The 18108-nt window shown below is 32.3% G+C and overlaps 2 protein-coding genes across 2 annotated transcripts; both read left to right on the forward strand.

Moving 5' to 3' along the window:
• The first annotated feature begins 883 nt into the window (after positions 1–883).
• LOC129322660 (probable GABA transporter 2) lies at positions 884–5663 on the forward strand. The gene is made up of 7 exons (XM_054968981.1): positions 884–1124; positions 1229–1459; positions 1710–1807; positions 4066–4252; positions 4355–4485; positions 4649–4885; positions 4991–5663. Exons 1-7 carry the CDS (start codon positions 1037–1039, stop codon positions 5378–5380), a joined length of 1362 nt encoding a protein of 453 aa, XP_054824956.1. The 5' UTR covers positions 884–1036; the 3' UTR covers positions 5381–5663.
• A 6862-nt stretch (positions 5664–12525) lies between these two features.
• LOC129284350 (uncharacterized) lies at positions 12526–13517 on the forward strand. Its single transcript, XM_054919799.1, has one exon. It carries the CDS (start codon positions 12725–12727, stop codon positions 13232–13234), a length of 510 nt encoding a protein of 169 aa, XP_054775774.1. The 5' UTR covers positions 12526–12724; the 3' UTR covers positions 13235–13517.
• The last annotated feature ends 4591 nt before the right edge of the window (positions 13518–18108 follow it).

The raw sequence follows: 18108 nt of genomic DNA on the forward strand, positions 1-18108 counted from the left end.
GATAGGTGTTTGCAAAATACATTACATCATATTAATGAAAATTATAGTTACATGATTATTACAAATCATCAATAATAACCGCCAATGATCACTATTATTATTGAATTTTTCAATTTCAAAACGGTTTTCAAATTACTACACCCAAACAGATTTTCTTTTTATTTTATTTAAAAACAATTTTAAAAACTATATTGCAAAAAAATTAAAATAAAAAATGAAAATAGAAACCAAATATGCCATTAAAGTTCTTAGATAATAAATATGTGTTTTTTAATTAGAATTCAGAATAATAAATATATGCTATACATACAGAACCACATACGTAAATGTAAATATATATTATATATATTCTCATAAAGAAAAGCGAGTCACATAAAATAAATATCCTAAAATACATAAAATGGGGGGGGGGGACAATCGCAAGAAGATTTTAAGGAAATTGCAGGGTAAATTTTAAATTTCACATCTGCACATTTTATTTTCGTACAGGAATATTAAAATATATAATTGTTTATTAAAAATACAGAATAACAATAATAAATAGAACTTTCAAGTTTTAAAAAATAAGCCTTTTTTGGTATGAAAATTAGCCTAATTTAACCAGTTCAACGTAATTAACAGATAGCTGGATCTCTCAAGCATTGTCACATATATGAAAAAACATCTGATAAAAAAGAAAATGATAAGGCCCACTTGTGTGATTTTCGTTACTCCTCAATTGTAGTTGACATTTACCCTGGCAAACAGAAAAAATAATAGTCCAGTACTCTAATTTAACCGACTCGATGAAAAAAAAAAAAATCGATAGTCCAGTACTCATGTTATGACGTCAGGGACGTTGCCAAGAAATATTCACCTGCGCCTTCCGCCTCTGGTGTTCTCCTACTTCTCACCACATGCTCTTCTTCCTATTCCCGTATTTACAGGCGACTGATGCGTTAGACGTTCTCCAACAAATTAAATTGTGCACGCAACACCAATATTATACTTCCATCCACTCTCCACTTCAATTCCCTCGCCCCCTCAATCCCCGCCCATGACTATCCCTCCCAAGGACGACCCCGTCCTCACGGACAGCCACCGCGACGAGGACGCCGGCGCTGCTTTCGTCCTTCAGTCTAAAGGTACCGATTACCAAACTCATTACCTGGCCGGCTCTTTTACTGTGAAGCCATTGTTACATGTATTTTTTCCCCTTTATTAATTTCACTGTATACTCTGCACACAGGTCAGTGGTGGCATGCGGGGTTCCATTTGACGACGGCGATCGTCGGACCCGTCATACTCACGCTGCCTTACGCCTTTAGAGGATTGGGATGGGGATTGGGGTTCTTTTGCTTAACGACGATGGGCGTCGTTACCTTTTACTCCTACTTCCTCATGTCCAAGGTGCTCGATCACTGTGAGAAATCCGGCCGCCGTCACATCCGTTTCCGCGAGCTTGCGGCCGACGTCTTGGGTGAATTAATCGATGCGATATCCACTTATTCTTTCTTGTCGTTTTTGAATCTCTCTGTCATTGGCTATTAATGATACTAATTATTATTCATAATTGCACTGCTAATTAATATATACAGTGCCGTGCCCCGCTATCTCCTATAACTAACTATTGAAATGCGTTGTGCGATTTCCTCTAAATAACAGAGGCTGCTACTTTCATTCGTTTTCAACGAAGCGCTCATTAGTTTTTTTTTTTTTTTTTGGGACAGGTTCTGGATGGATGTTCTATTTTGTAATATTTATTCAAACGGCAATCAACACTGGGATTGGTGTGGGGGCAATTTTGCTTGCGGGCCAATGCCTTGAGGTTTGCTTGCTTCTTACTGCTTACTAATGCATACGCGCACATCCTTATCCGTCCATTTTTACTGTTTTAACTTTTAATGGTAATGGTTAAAGGTACGCTAGTATGAAATATCAGCGTTGTTATAATTACAACGATGAAACAATAGATGAGTGGTCTCCTTTCTGTCGTTTTACAGGCAATTCATTATACTTAAAACAATGGAAGTTCCATTCCGCTCAAGTGGGTTAACTTAATTTCTTAATTATATTTGCATTTTCATTCGGCTTCTTATTTGTCCCTTCTCTGGTGATCGTTCCTTGCTCTGTTTCTGACTTTCATCGCTTTCCTCCCTTCTTTTACTCCCCCGTCCATCCCCGTATGTAATAAAATCAGACGTTAAATCTTTTTGAGGCCTGATGGAGTACGAATTTTCATTATAAAATCTCCCTCGCCTGCCATCAACCACTGAACCACCCACTCAAGTTTATGGAATCTGTCCACACAAGTTCTGGTGTCAGTTCTAGTTGCATTTAATAAGTTATCTACTTTTCTTTTATCTACAGCGCACAGTGTATGAATCTTTTTACTTAGCTGTGAGCACTGCTGAGGATCTTTGTGAAGGATAAGATATTAAATTTGATAATTTATTTCAGCATAGAACAAAATATATATGGTAAAAACTTTGAGCTTTGGAATATATGCTATGTCCCACACGCCCGTCTGCAAATTGTTCGCCGGTAGATTATGGCCCATGTAAATAACATCTCTGCCGCTCTAGAAGCCTTCTTTTTGGTTACGATGAATACGGTGTAGTTGCATCTTGGTAAACACTTGTAATTTTTAGATAAGATAACTAAATTTTTAGGCCCTCAAATTTATATGAATTGATTTTTTAAATTTAATTTTTATCAATTTGGTCATGTATCTTTGCTTAATTTATCATGCTTTTTATGCTTTAAAGTACAAATCAACTTTTAAATTAATCTGATATATAAAATACTTTAATGACATGCATGTGTGTGGGGGGGTTAAATGAGCACAAATCAGTTTTTTTTATGTTCTTTTCTCCTTTTTTTATCTAATGCTTCTTATTTTATTTTATTTTTTTGTCACGATATTTTGTTTTTTTTTTCAAAAAATAGTCTATTTTACTTTTTTTCTACCTAAGTAATTAATTTTTTCATTAATCTACATACTTTCCAATCTAACATTCTGTTATCTATGTAAACATATTTTAATGATATTACTTTCTCTTTAAATAATAAAAATTAAATTGATTATTGAAGCAAACTAAACGAATTACATCTGTAAAAATTAAATTTGAATGAATAAATCTATAGTTGTTGAACTATTCAGGATGTTTGAATAATTAACCTTCATTGCTATAATATCATTAAGCTCTTGTCTCTATTGTTCTCTCTCCTATATTTCTCTATTGGTTTACTTGTTTTAATTTACAACATCATTGTCCCTTTTTAAATCAATCTCTCCGTTCTTTTTTTTCTCGGTCAAAATTTATATCTACGTTTTACCAAAAGTACGAATGGCAAAGAAAACGCGATGGACATTCATATCCACATACATCGTGGGGTCACTGTGTACTGTACTGTAGTGCGGAGGACAAATCAGGTGTCAGTCCATAATAAATAAGTAAAGTAATAGCAGTCTGACCTCTTTCATCGGTTCCCCTCCTTTAATTCTGCATATATTTGGTGTCCCTGGCTTTTGAGTCTTGTTTTCTTGTCTCGTGTACAAAAAGTTTGGAAAATTTGTCGTATTTAAAAATGCGTCTGACGAACCTCAATTGGAAACTAACATCACCGAACCGACTGATGAGTGCGAAAGTGCTGAGGAAGAGCCGTGTCTACTGTCTAGCTTTACTCCAAATTGAAGTGCTTAACAGTATAATTAAGGTTATATTTTATTACTATAATAAAATGGTATGAAATTGATTAAAAAAATAAAAATAAAAATAAAATAGTAAAAAATGATAGGTGAACACATTTATAAAGAATAGAGGTAATTTAATTTATAAAATTAAGAATCATGATTCATAAAATTTTAAAAGAGTGTGATGATTCTTTTATTTATAATATATATTAATAAATTTTATTATGTTTATTACTGGGAGAAAAATAATTTAATTTATTTTTATATTATTTTTTTAATTCATTTTATTTTATTTTATTTTAGTAAATAAATATGTGCTAAAGGTTTTGCTTTGAAGTGACTGCGGAAAGAGTGTTCATTAACTGACTGATGCTGCTGCGTTGTGAAAGATCGTGTATTCCAACCTATCGCCGCATGGGTCCCTCAAATTGTACCATTTTATAGCAATGGTGACAGTGGTAATGATAGTTCTCTCTCAGCTTCCAACCTTCCATTCTCTTCGACACATCAACATGTGTTCTCTGCTTCTCAGCCTCGGCTACAGTTTCCTGGTGGCTGCGGCTTGCATTTACGCAGGTAAAAACAAGTGGTCCTATAATGGCTTTTTCCCTCCCAGATAACTGCATTCGACTAGAGTCATATCAATAATAATACAAGTGACTTGTTATCATTTTGCAGGTTTATCAGCAAAGAGCAATTCGACGGACTATTCCCTGGAACCCAGAATGTCTGCGCGGGTTTTTAGTGCCTTCACTTCCATCTCTATAATTGCATCTATATTTGGGAATGGAATACTGCCCGAGATACAAGTAACAGGACAATTCTTTCAAAAGTTGATCAATTAATAATGTCCATAGCACTTGCATTTCAAGCTTAGGCCTGGTGCTCAGGATAGTTGATCTGCATTCTAGCTTGGCAAAGTGTTATGTGTGGTTGACTTTCATTTTTGCGATGATGACATGTTGAATGCAGGCAACTCTAGCACCACCTGCAACTGGAAAGATGGTCAAAGGGCTTTTCATGTGTTATGCTGTGATTTGCGTGACTTTCTACTCTGTTGCAGTGTCTGGATATTGGGTGTTTGGAAACAAGTCCAATTCAAACATTCTTAAGAGTCTGATGCCAGATGAGGGACCTTCTTTAGCTCCAACGTGGGTTCTTGGCCTTGCTGTCATCTTTGTTCTCCTTCAACTCTTCGCAATTGGCCTGGTAAGCTCAGAGAGTTGTAATTTAATTTGTAACGATCGAGCAACGTTAAGAACTGGCATCTGATTGGGCGAGAATATAACGATTGTCCCAAAACACACATGACAGGTTTATTCTCAAGTGGCTTATGAGATAATGGAGAAAAAATCAGCTGATGTGAGGCAGGGGATGTTTTCCAAGAGAAATCTCATCCCTCGCCTAATTCTTCGGACAATTTACATGGTACTATGTGGGTTTGTGGCAGCCATGCTTCCATTTTTCGGGGACATCAATGGTGTGGTTGGTGCTCTTGGTTTCATTCCTCTCGATTTTGTACTTCCTATGCTTCTATACAACATGACGCACAAGCCTCTAAAATCATCCTTCACCTATTGGATCAACATTTCAATCATAATCGTCTTCACAGGTGCAGGAATCATGGGCGCATTCTCTTCCATAAGGAAACTGGTTTTTGATGCCAACCAATTTAAACTCTTTAGCAGTGATGTTGTTGATTAAGCAGATGTGTACATAAATTTTAATACAGCAACCACACCAAATCTGCTTTACATCTCTGGCTTGCCTAGTACATATAGCTCATTCTAGGTTCTGAAACACAAGACAGAGCTGAAAGACAAAGCACCATTGTTGTACGATTAATGCTAGGATCAATAAAGGGAGCCTGCAACTATAGAGTCGTTAATTCTTTAGAAACTTGAGAGAAGGCAGTATCAGTTATTCAGTTATGTGCATTCGATGGAAACTCGAATGTGTTGGTTTTGCATTATATTTTATGTGTGTCGATGTGGTTATAATTTCCTAAGAAATAAAGGAAGATTTTGATTGAGCGAAAGAAATTGGGGCATGAAAGTATTTGAATGGAACAAAAAGTGAAATTGGAACATGAAGACCTTTGATATATATATATATATATATATATGGAAGCGGCTGCGTAACAACTGGTATAATGGTTGCGATGCTTTTGCGAGAAAACGACATTATATAAAGATAAGAACCCAAAGTAAAGCCAGCCATCTGCAATAACGGATCAGATAAATTGAAACAGCCAGCATTAAACACCACAAGAAGGCAGGGACGGACATACATTGAGTATAAAGGGGGCTGCTGCCCCCACTAAAAAATTATTCTTTTAAAGAAAATATAAGTAGTATATGTATCTTATGTTCCCATTTTATAAATATCAATTGCCCTCGGTGATTAATAAATATTAGTCACTTATGTCATTCAATTTTTTTATATTTGTATATTCTTAATTTTCAAGACTCACATAAAAAAGTATTACACATTCAATACTATTTATTTTTATTTTTAGCATTTTTTAATTAAAATTGACTTTTTCTTCCCCTATTTTTTCTACACCCTTCCACTTTCACTCCTCAGCTTCAGCAACAACAACAAAAATCCCTAAATCTCAAAAAGCAGACTCCTTTTTCACCGTGTTATTCGGCTCTTGCTAATGCTACACTGTGATTGCATCTTCGTAAGCCTCCGTGGGTGATTGGGTCTGTGCCAAACTACCTCTTCGGTTCTGCATTCGGCATTTTTTGGTAGAGTACCCTGCACATATTTTTTTATTTTATATTTATTTATTTATGTCATATTGTCATTATAATAATTTATTTTGGTTTGAAATGAAATTCATATTTTTTAGGCTTCTCACAATGGAACAATTTTTCAAAAGAAAAGTAACATCGTCAAAACAACAATCATTTCAAGCTCATGGTGAATGCAGAAATGGAATATTAGATCCAACATTTTTGAAATTTAATTTAGAAAAGCTTCTTAATGATTCCGGATTGAGATAAAAAATGTTTTATTATCATCCAAATGATAGCAAGATCACATAGGAGATGAATTTGAAAATGGAAAAATTATTTAACGTTATCAAAATATGAAACTTTGTAGGGAAAGTTAATCAACAAAAAACCTCAGAGGGAAAACTTATGATGCATACTTATCTTTTTTGTAATATGTTGATCCATTTTTTGTGTGTCTTATGAGTATAAATATATGATGCCCCACCATTAATTTCTGGGTCCAGTCATTGCAAGAAGCTGCTTGCCGTTTTGGGTTGGGTGACTTTCCCTCACCTTCGGCTCTTGAGTTGTCCTTGGCCTTTTGATCTGCCTTTTATTTTTTGGGCAACTGTGAAGTTCTCAAACCCATAGTAAGACCTCATGGCCCAAAAATCCTATGTCCAGTCCTTGTTCGATGTTTTTTTACCTGGATCATTACAGGAGTCCAGTTCTCTTTGATTTGGGTTGTTCCTACATAAGACACTGACGTTTCCATTTTCCTACATAATTTTCTTTTTCCTTTTTCCATTAATTGACTTGTCTGTCCCATTTTGTCGGGTGCTGGAGGTCCTTCATGCTCCAGTGATGTGTTTTCTTCCAAGTCAAACATACTTTCTCCATCTTTATATGAAAAAAAGTCTTTTAAATTTTTGTTATACTTAAATATAAAAAATTGTTAGTATTTTTTTAATAAATATATTATTATATTTTTATTAAATTAAAAAATATAAATATTCTTATTAATTTATTTTTAAAAAATATTTATTTTTTATTTATAATAATTAAGGTTAAAATTGAAATATTATTATACTTTTAATTAAATAATTAATTTTTATTAACCTATGTAATTAAATTAAAATATTTTAGGGAGTATATAGTTTGCACCTTTGCTGCGTCTCCTAAACTAGATGTTTCCAATACATTATTAGGAGGACGGGATTATCACGTTGCACTTTTTAACACGAATTCGCACGTTGGATTACTAGCCTGTTCCTTCCCTCTCTCCCTCTCTCTCCCTCTCTCTCTCTCTCTCTCTCTCAAGAGAGACTTCCAGTTCCAGTTTGGATATCCGAGAGGTGTAATATTTTATTGTATTTTATTCGATTGTAAGGTGCATCCATAATATCGGCTTTGACCAAATCAATTTGAACGTTTCAAAGCTAAGGTGCTAGCTCGTCTTAAAATGAAAAAAAAAAAAAAGAAGTATTCAAACATTTTCCTTGAGCCAAAAATTTAGGTTAAATTTGAAGGGCCAATTTAAATAAGTTTGAAAACAAAATTATTATAGTATATCTAGATGCAGAAAGATTTGGATTTAAATTTCACTCAAATTCACTGTTTAGATAATTAAAAATATATAGATTTGAATTTAGAACCTCAATCTTTTTGTAATTTAAAATTCTTTCTAAACCTTATTATTTTAAATCCTACCTTAATCTATTTATAATTTAAATTTTTTTAAACCTCTATTATTTTATATTTTACTTAAATCTCTTTATAATTTCACTGGCTGTACAACAGTGCCGAACAGGACTAGATTGCTAGCAACAATCAAAACAGGATTGCCGCCACAACTGATCAAGACTGAACTGCTAGTGTCAACTAGGATTAGACAATTAGCTTCCATTGAAATTGGACTGCAAGCATTGTTGGGGCTGGAGTGTACGCTACAACCGAGACCAGACGATGACTAGACCATCCAATCTCGGTTGATGCCAGTAGTCCTATCCTAGTTGGCGCCAGCAGTCCTATTCCGATTGGTGCCAGCAATCTTGTCAATGCCAAGGAACCAATATCGGTCTTTGGTAGACTGGTATCAATCCTTGCTTGCACTCTAGTCCTAACCGATGACAATGATCTTGTATTGGTAAAAGTTGGTCATCCAATCCTAATCAGACCTAAGTGAAATCAAGCTTTAATTACTTTTAAAATGCCAAAAAATTAATACTCTAGCAAAGCATTACCCTCTTTGTCCTCTCTTTGTTTCTAGCTTTCTCTCCCTATTTTAGACCTTCTTTTCGTGTTTAAAAAAAATTGATTCTAAAAATTATGCTACAGCATAAATTTTTATACTACATCACAATGTAGTGGGCCAAAATTCAATTTTTTTTCTTTACAATTTGATCCTAGGAGAACTAATTTACTTTTAAACTCAATCCGAAGGCTAAATCAAAACCCAATAGCTACTATAACTATCCTCAAACTCATTTATACTTAAATTTATATATTTACCCTCTATTAGCTTAATTAATCAAATTATAATTTTTTGGATGTTACACTTCCTAAGAGTGAGAAAGAGTCCTGACGGCAAAACACAATAAGAGCCACAAAAGTACCATAGAGAAAGAAAAAGCAACGTCTAACTAAAACCATAAGATCATATTTTCCAAAGCTTTTGCACAGATGAATGAATGTTAGGAGTGTTAGCGCATCGTTCATGTTAAAAGTTGTTTGTGTGGGTATTAGTAGAGGGAGTCGATTTATGGTGTCAGCTCCTAAGGTCCAAATGCTTGAGGGAATTTGAAAGTTCAACATACAAAAGGCATGACTTCTGACCACCTTAACTTAAATGAATTCGATCAATCTGCAATCACAATTGAGGTCTTTACTTTTTTTAAATTCTTTCGCTGCACCCCTTAATCCTATAAAAACGCACTAGGGATGATTTATAAAAGCCTTGTCCATGCTCAGTCATGGCATTTACAATCTCATTCACACTTGGATGACCTTTAAGTGGAATGGCCATGCTTTAGACCTCAGTCCATGCGCAATCAAGTATATGGTGGTCTAAACCTACCCTTGCCAGGCCCTAATTCAGCTATTACCTAGTTTTCACCTTATTTGGTTCCCTAATATGTTTCCAGGCCTAATTTAAATCCTAATTAATTACCTAAACACTTGATTAATTCTAATCCTCCTTGAATGCACATTTGTTTTCCTAATCAATCCTCAAAATAATACTAATTCACATTTGAATTTCTCAATTAAAACCTCAATTTTTACAAGAAATTCCTATTTAAAAATCATGATGTTACAGTTAGGGTTGGGTTTGTTATATGGGCTTTTTATAATTTTCATTGTTTAAACTTTGATTGCTTCAATGAATTTTTGGAGATTTTGAGGGTTGGGAGTGGGAATGAATGAAAATTTTTTGATTTTCTTAGTTGGCTATGTTTACGGGAGGGGTGAATATGTCACTTTCCAAAAAAATAAAAATGATAGACAAGTCCGTAAATACTAGAAAATAATTATTACATTTTTCAGTACCTATTTATCATTTACATATTTCAAAAGTATTTTATTACCATCCCATTTGTTATGTATAAAAGCTCATAGCAACCAACACTAGATGTCCAAATCTATCAATAATCAAATCAGAGATAATAATGCAAGTGTTTTTAAAATAAAGCTATGAATGGAAATTATAATATATTTAATATATTCTATTAAAATAAATACATGTAATCTATTTAATTTTTTTTGTAAAATTAATTGAAATTGATTTTGTGGACACGCATTTCCAATACCCTTTTTTGTTTAGGAGAATGACAAATAAAGACATTATAAGAACACTACTGCTAAATTAGAAACTTTAATAGTGTAACATGGTAGAAGAAATATTGAAATTTGGAATTGTCAGTGTTGAAAAATTATAATTCGATATTAATATTCTTACAATGTCCTTATTTTTCATTCTCCTATTTTGTTTTGTGAGCAACGTTTCCCATACTCTAAGCAATGCTGAACCTACCCACTTGAACATTGAAGATTTGTGAAATCGGTCGTCAGATGTGCAAATCCATAGTTTTAACTTTTTGGTTATCTAACATTAATGGCGATGCTGCATCATCAGAGATTATAAGAAAAATTAGATTAAATAATTTTTTTAAATATCTTGGTTATCATCCTAGCACAGTGGCAAAAATTATAAGAATATTTGAAAGACTCAACCTTTATTGAAAAGAGAAATTACCTGAAGTTAACATCTATTTAGATTCGATAGAGGCATTGTCACTCATTGGCTACAATTACACAGAAAGTCATCCTTATTTGAACTGTCAAGAAAATCAAAATTTTATTGTGAGGGATTGAATGGTCACATTTGATCATGTTTATAGAGAAATAAATAAATTGATCCCTTGACCCACCAGAAATCACATGACAGCTTTAATGTTACAATCTTCGATGAACCCCTGCATGACTGCAGTAGCATCTTAGTTTTAGACATGACTAGATCCTAGTCTTTCTATATTGTTTGTTGTAACCATGTATTCAAAAAAAAAAAAAACAAAGGGATACTTTTTGGCTATCACAAAGCAGGTGAATCCATGACCTTTAGTTAGGGCGTTTGGACTATTATTATATTTTGTATTTATTTCTATTTTGTCGGCAAAATATTTGAGATGTTTTGTAATAAAAATTTAATATTAACCATGATATTGAAATATGTATTATTCTATCTCTCTCTCTCACTTAAAAAAAAAATACTACCACAAATCTACAATACAGGAAAATTCATAAACTTAATATTATTGTGAGATATATATATATATATATATATAAAAGAAAGCTACTTATTCGGAAGTGAGTCGTACAATAATTTTTAAAACACAATAAATATATGCACGCACGCGCGCACACACACTTTGTTAATAGTTTTTTTGTTTTTTTTTTTAAGGAATCAAATACATGCCCATACATACGCAATCTATTCATTTTCTCTAAAGGAGTGGGAGAAGGTTCTATGCTTTCTCTTTCGTATTACCTTGTCTCTCTTTTTTTTTCTAATTATTAGATTAGGATTTGAAGGTAAATAATCAAATTCAAACTGTTAATTTAAAACTGGGGTGGAAGCAAAATTAAATTAAAAAAATATTTGACGAGAGTTCAAATATAAATCATTCAAATATTAATCTTATGGTTAGAGAATGAAGAAAAGGGAAAAAAGATGAGAAAAGAAAATGAGTTAATTTTAATCCCCATCTAAAGAGTAACACATGGTCACCACACTCACACTCCACCCCTGTATCATGAGATTTATTAGAATCCACAACCTCTCAGTTTTAAAGGGTGTGCAGGGTCATTTAGCTAGGAAATTTGAGGCATAATTTTTTAATGCTTCGTCGGAACATACATCTTTTTACACTTTAGTGCCTATCACACAGATAATTTTTATAAAAATAAATAAATAAATAAATAAAATATATATATATATATATATAAAACAAATAATCCTCTAAACTTTCATAACGTGCGATTTAATTAATTGACATCCCGCGTTTTAACAATGAAACGGTGACGCGTGACGTGAAACGATTCAAGGGTATGCGCATGGCCACTCTCACCTGGCATTTACTTTAATAATAAAAATAAATAAAACTCAGACTACGATTCAAGGGGCCACTCTTTTTCCACGTCCTCCAGCGGCCCACTTCAAGCGTTAATTTGTAAATTTTTATATTTCAGCAATAATTTATTACTCCTCTAATTTCATTTATAAAAGAGAGAGAGAAAAGAACATGATCATATTTATAAAAAACTTATTAATTTTTAATACTTTTTTTTATATTTTTATTCTTATTAAATATTTTGAATTAAAATATGAAATTTAAAAAGATTTATTGAGGTAAAGATGAAAACTTATTAAATTTTAAAATAAATTTAATAAAATTTAATATTTTTTTATTCTGATGAAACAAGCTGAAATAATTTATAAATATATTCTAATTATCATTATTAATTTATGACGCACATATGTTGAGTTGGCACTTTAAGCTGTGTGTCAATAAAGAATTGACCGAAAGAGAAGGAAGAGAAGAGATACATGGAAGCGTTGTGTGTTAGTGGAGAGAGAAGGATTAACGGTGCAATATAAGTAGGCCGTGAAACCAATCAGCCTTTTGATCACTTTCAGGTCCCAAAGTCATAACCGACGCGCGTTCGCTTCCTTCACCAAACGGGCAACCACTTCATAAAGGCAAACCCGACCTCCTCTGTCTTAATTCTCCTCTTCTTCCTCTGCCTTACCCTACTTTCTGGGTCGTTCATGGAGAATCAGAATCCTTCATCAAAGCCGCCTAAGGCCACCCCTTGGGACTGTGGCAGCACACTCTATGACTCCTTCGAGCTCAACTCCTTCAAGCGCCAACTCGACTCTGCTATCGCCAATTCCGCCAGAAGTCTCTCCATGCCTCACATCTCCGACCGCCGACTTCCGCCCCCTCCTCCTCTTCCGCCGACCATGTCCAAAAAGCCCTTCAAAATCTCTCGCTCCCTCCATAAATTCCTTCGCTCCGTTTTCAAGCTCAACCATAATCATAACCATAATCTTCATAAATCTTCATCCGTTAATTCTTCTAGTAGTAGTTTCGAGGTGCCGCAGAAATCCAGAGAGCGTTTCTTTGTAGTTTACGACAAGTCAGTGCCCGTGCTCTCCTCCATCCCGGAGCTGCCGGAGTTCGAGATCCCTAAGGTTTCGCCGGATATCACTTCTCTGGTCAAAAGGTCAGCTTCGGATCGCTTCACGCCCACGACAATCGGTATTTCCTGTGCCTGATAACTGACCCAGCTGGTTTTTAGGCAGCATGATCGTATATTACTTTATAGGTTTATTAGTATCATGGTGATAATAACGTAGCATGTGTGAATAACGTGTGCTAGATTTCTGGATTATTCTGTTGTTTTCGTGATCCGGGATGTGTTATTTTTGTCTTTTCCTTTGTTTTATACTTATCTGGAAGATGAGACGCTGCTGGTTTGACCATTATGTGATATTAGGTATAGTTTATGAAATAATAGGGAAAGTTTGCTTGACTTTTTCGTCAGGCAATATATGGAAACCCCGGCAATCACAGCTTAAATCCAACTATCTTGGACGTGATCCTCTCTCAATCTTATCAGCTTTTTTTGTTTGTTTATTAGTCGATTTCTTAATAAATAAAAACGTATTGTTCCTGTCCTTTTTTTTTTTTAAAAAAAAAAGTCTATTGTAACTTACCACCTAATATAAGTTGAAAAACTGAAGAAATTATTATATATTACTCTTTTTTCTCTTCTCGTTTTTTTTGGTGATGGAAGAAAACATGGCTTTTGAGAGGGAAGAGCTTCGTTGCTCTCACATCCAAGGGTTTTGTTTTGGTTTTTTTACCATTTTTGGTCAAACAAGTTATCAATACTATGTGAGGTTTGACTATTTTGAAATGAGATTTTCCGCTTTGTTTTATTTTTTCTCTCGAATAATTGTTATTATTATTTTTCTTTTGTGTACATTGAAAATTTATAGTGCATTATATTTTATCCTGAAAATTTTTACGTTTGAAACTATAGATGCTCTAAAACTCTAATATAATCTGATTTCTGCTGATAAAATACTTCTAATTTAGTCCTTGTCCCGGAAAAATTAGCTATGCTTTTGGCGTTTCTTTTTTAAGTTGGCCGCTGATAAATGAGTGTCCATCCATTTAACTAATCGTAGATAAGATCACAGTCAACAACGTTCTACAATCCATGATCTAGCTATATATAGTGAATGAAATTAACGGGTGCATTAATACCAAGAAATGTGTTATATGTTTTACTATAACACGTTGATGAAAGATCACCAACAACAAAAATTAACAATCTTTATTGTGATAAAAAAAAAATTGAAAGATGCTCACGTATGAATGCTAAAATTGAGATCATGTAATTCTAGAAAAGGACAATAAAATGAGAAATTCTTTCATCTTAAGATCGAACTGACAAGGGAGAAATAAATTAAAATGTATTACACGCATATGGAAAACCGAAATTAAATTTATCACAATAAATTCCCTTTCAGCGTATGCTTGGAATTTTACAGAAGTTGGCTTGAATCACAATTCCTGAAACAATAAATTAATTGTTTTTGTTTTCCATATATTTTGGCCAATATTTTCTGTTGTGTGTGTGCATAAATATACGAATACATATCGCTAATAAATGAAATGCAACACCGGAAAACTCATACGGCCCTGATTATCATCCTATTTTCCATTTTTAAATGCCTTTTATACGTGCTCCAATAATGGAGGATAGTTTCTTTTTCTTTTTATTTCATCACTCGCGGTGTCCTGAAAACTTGAAATTATTACCATTGCTTTAGTATAATGGAGGATAATTTCACCATATTCATATATCTACAAATTAAGAAAATTTATATAAAATGTTGGAGTTTTTTTTTATTAGTTTTGTTCTGGTGTAAGGGTAATATGTAAAAATGGAAAGATATTGTTTAAAAAAAAATTCTTACCTTTTGAATCAACAATAACTTGTAGATGTCTTACATTATGCTCAAAAGAAGTACTTGCTCCTTAAATGGTGTTTAAATATATCAAGAGATTAGTCTTATGGTTGTTAATTATGGGATACCTTGGACCCAAAAAACAAAAAACAAAAAACTTACTCACTCACGTGTGTTTTTTCCCCCCGCCCTGGTACCTTTTTATAAGCAACGTACTAAGAAAATTATAATGCTTAGTAAAATATTTATTATCTTCTTTGATCCTAAATATAATATCCTTTTCCCATTTCCTTTGTCCTAAAAATAGTACCTTCTACAAAGCAAAATGCAAAATTTATTACCATTACCATGCACGTAACCTTATTCAATTAATGTCATAGAATGTAAGAAAACAGTATACTGTACATATTATCTTACTCTTTCCAGTAAAATTGAATATGGATATATAGGATGAATGGCATCGTTTGTGGAAAGATTAAGATTGCTAACTATTAAAAGCCCATTAAAAATACGAGAAATGTAATAATTTTCATTATTTTTATTTCAATACATGGGTTTAAACGAGGACAAAGTGATGATTAAACCATCCTTATTTAATTTTAATGATAGAAGGGTCCGGAAGAGATATCTATTTTATTGTAAAAGAAAGAGAAAAATAAGAGGAGAAAGAGGGGCATTGATTTTGTTAATACTCTCTCATTCTTATTTTTTTTTTCGTTTTAGGCCTTTAGCAAAATTCGTTGTCACGTTTTAGATGTCATTTTATGATATCAATGGATAATCATTACTAGGGTATTTTTCTAATTTAGTCCTAACAAGTAATTATAGCTTTTTTAGGGAAAAAATAAGTCTTTGAACTAATTTTAATCGATTTTTTTTTAATTCAACAAAGGTCTTATAAAAAAAAAGGAAGGAGTAATTTTTTCTGGCTAAAAGCAATACTACGCGTTCAATCATTATATCAGAATCTTAAATGACACTTTAAATGACATGACATAATATAGATAATAAAAGGCATGGGGCCATGAAGATGGGTCCACCAACACAATATAACGTTGGCTACAATGTGACCCACAAAACTATGCTTAGGGATTATGCATGGGAGTTTAATGTTGTGGGTCCAGGAACAATCGTCTTCACTGGGCCACATAGCTGATGACTTAAAAGAGTGATGCTCCTTCTCATCTACTTTCTTAATCGGCAGGGCACTTCATTAATATTCAATGCTCCTTCCAATTCACTCATTCTTGATCATCACCACCATTCTCTTCTCACTCTATGGGATTCTAACATTTTGTGGCTTTTGAAAATGTTTTGATGATTTTTCTTACCAGGAGTTGTCAATTGGTGTTTATTTTTTAGAATTGATGTTGTAAAGAAATTAAAATAAAAAATAGACACACTATTTTTAAGATATTTATAAATTTTAAATATATACTCTCTAATCCCTCCGCTAAAAAATATAAAATATTTTTAATCGAATCTCACTCTCAATAAAATAAATGCTTACTTTTAAGTTAATATTATCTTTTTATATCTATCCCTATTAAATATTATACAATAAATATAAAGTCATTATCAATAAAAGTATTTAAAAAAATATAATGATTACATTTTGAAAGGTTAAAAATATTTATATTTTTTAATATTTAATTCTTTAAAAAATATTTTTCAACAGATGGAATATAACTGGATATAAATATGTTATTTTCTTGCCAAAAAATTTATAAAAACCTTAAACCTGCAATACAATTTTTTTAAAAAAAAAAAATTTGCACTTTGAGTGGTGAAGTACCGTGGTACGATCGATTTTAAAAACTTTTTTGGTCCCATCCAACCTCATTGAACAAGAGCCACACTAGATCCTTATCATTTAAGCACTGACACACACACACACACACACACACACACACGAGAAATTAATAATGGCGGCAAATCTGTAAGTACCATAACATTTGAAAATAAAATAAGCAAAATATACAGGGTTTTTAATGAAAAATCGCATGGAGATCGGGACTTGATGATTATTGTTGTTCTGATGTTTTCCACGGGAAGAGGATTATTTGAAGACTTGATTTCAGTTTCATTCCATTTCGATCGAATTTCTGTGTGTGACTGCGCGTAAACCAGCATGCACTTTTATTTTATTTTCTCTTAATTTATGTGCAAGGTTTAATTTAAAAAATTATCCTCACCTCACAACCTCAGATTCTGATATTGCCCTCAATTCCTACTTAATGCTAGGTAATATATATATATATATATATAGCAGCATGCATAGGATATTAGATTTTGGCTTCCATTTCGTTTTGCTCATTGTCATTGATTTCCCAATTCCAAGTTATAAATGTATAATTATCAAAGAATGATTCTTTAGCAAGAGAACTTCCCTTGTATCCCTTTAATTATTCCTTTGGACAAGTCCCTCTTATCCCTGTTTATAAGATTTTTGTAAGGTATTAATCACTTTTTTTTAATATTATCCTATTTAAATTCATTAAATGCAAGAGAGAATCTAATATAAATTTGAAAAAATTTTATTTAAATATAGTTAAAATTAGAAATTTATTCTACTTTTAGATAAAATTAATAGCTTAACTATGTCTCCTTAATTACAGTGAAATAATTAAATGCGTGTCTTGTAATGAAGATAGGAGAGAGCATATTAAATTGTTACTCTCTTGCTTAAAAAAATATAAGAAATTTTTTCAAATGTAATATATACTCTTTTTGTTAAAAAATGTAAAATATTTTTAATTGAATTTTACATCCAACTATATAGTTACTTGTTTTGAAACTAACAACGTCTTTTCATATTTATCTCTATTTAATATGGTGTTTCACTCTAAAATAAATATAAAGTAATTTATTCATTAATGGTATTTTTTTTAAAAAATAATGATTATACTTTAAAATACTAAAAATATTTTATATTTTTTAATATACAATTCTCAAAAAATATTTTATATTTTTAAACAAAAGCAGTGTGTGTGTATATATATAATATAAGGCATTTTGAGTCTTTTAACATTTAATAAATGATGCTTTTTCAAAAATATTTTTAATTAAGGGTGTAATTAATAATATTTTTTAATTGAGACAGTCTATAACTGGTGTATAATTCAGTTAATATTCAATGGAGGGGGTATCATTTTGATACTTCGATCAAT

This window comes from Prosopis cineraria, unplaced genomic scaffold, assembly GCF_029017545.1.
Source record: "Prosopis cineraria cultivar Desert tree isolate PC_DT_omini unplaced genomic scaffold, ASM2901754v1 PC10, whole genome shotgun sequence".
Lineage (NCBI taxonomy): Eukaryota > Viridiplantae > Streptophyta > Magnoliopsida > Fabales > Fabaceae > Prosopis > Prosopis cineraria.

What these genes read in the sequence shown, in the direction of transcription:
- LOC129322660 (XM_054968981.1), top strand. Translation starts at nt 1,037, where the DNA reads ATGACTATCCCTCCCAAGGACGACCCCGTCCTCACGGACAGCCACCGC. An exon ending in TGCGGCTTGCATTTACGCAG is followed by an intron (nt 4,253 to 4,354) that starts GTAAAAACAAGT and finishes ATCATTTTGCAG; the next exon opens with GTTTATCAGCAAAGAGCAAT. An exon ending in GAATACTGCCCGAGATACAA is followed by an intron (nt 4,486 to 4,648) that starts GTAACAGGACAA and finishes TGTTGAATGCAG; the next exon opens with GCAACTCTAGCACCACCTGC.
- LOC129284350 (XM_054919799.1), top strand. Translation starts at nt 12,725, where the DNA reads ATGGAGAATCAGAATCCTTCATCAAAGCCGCCTAAGGCCACCCCTTGG.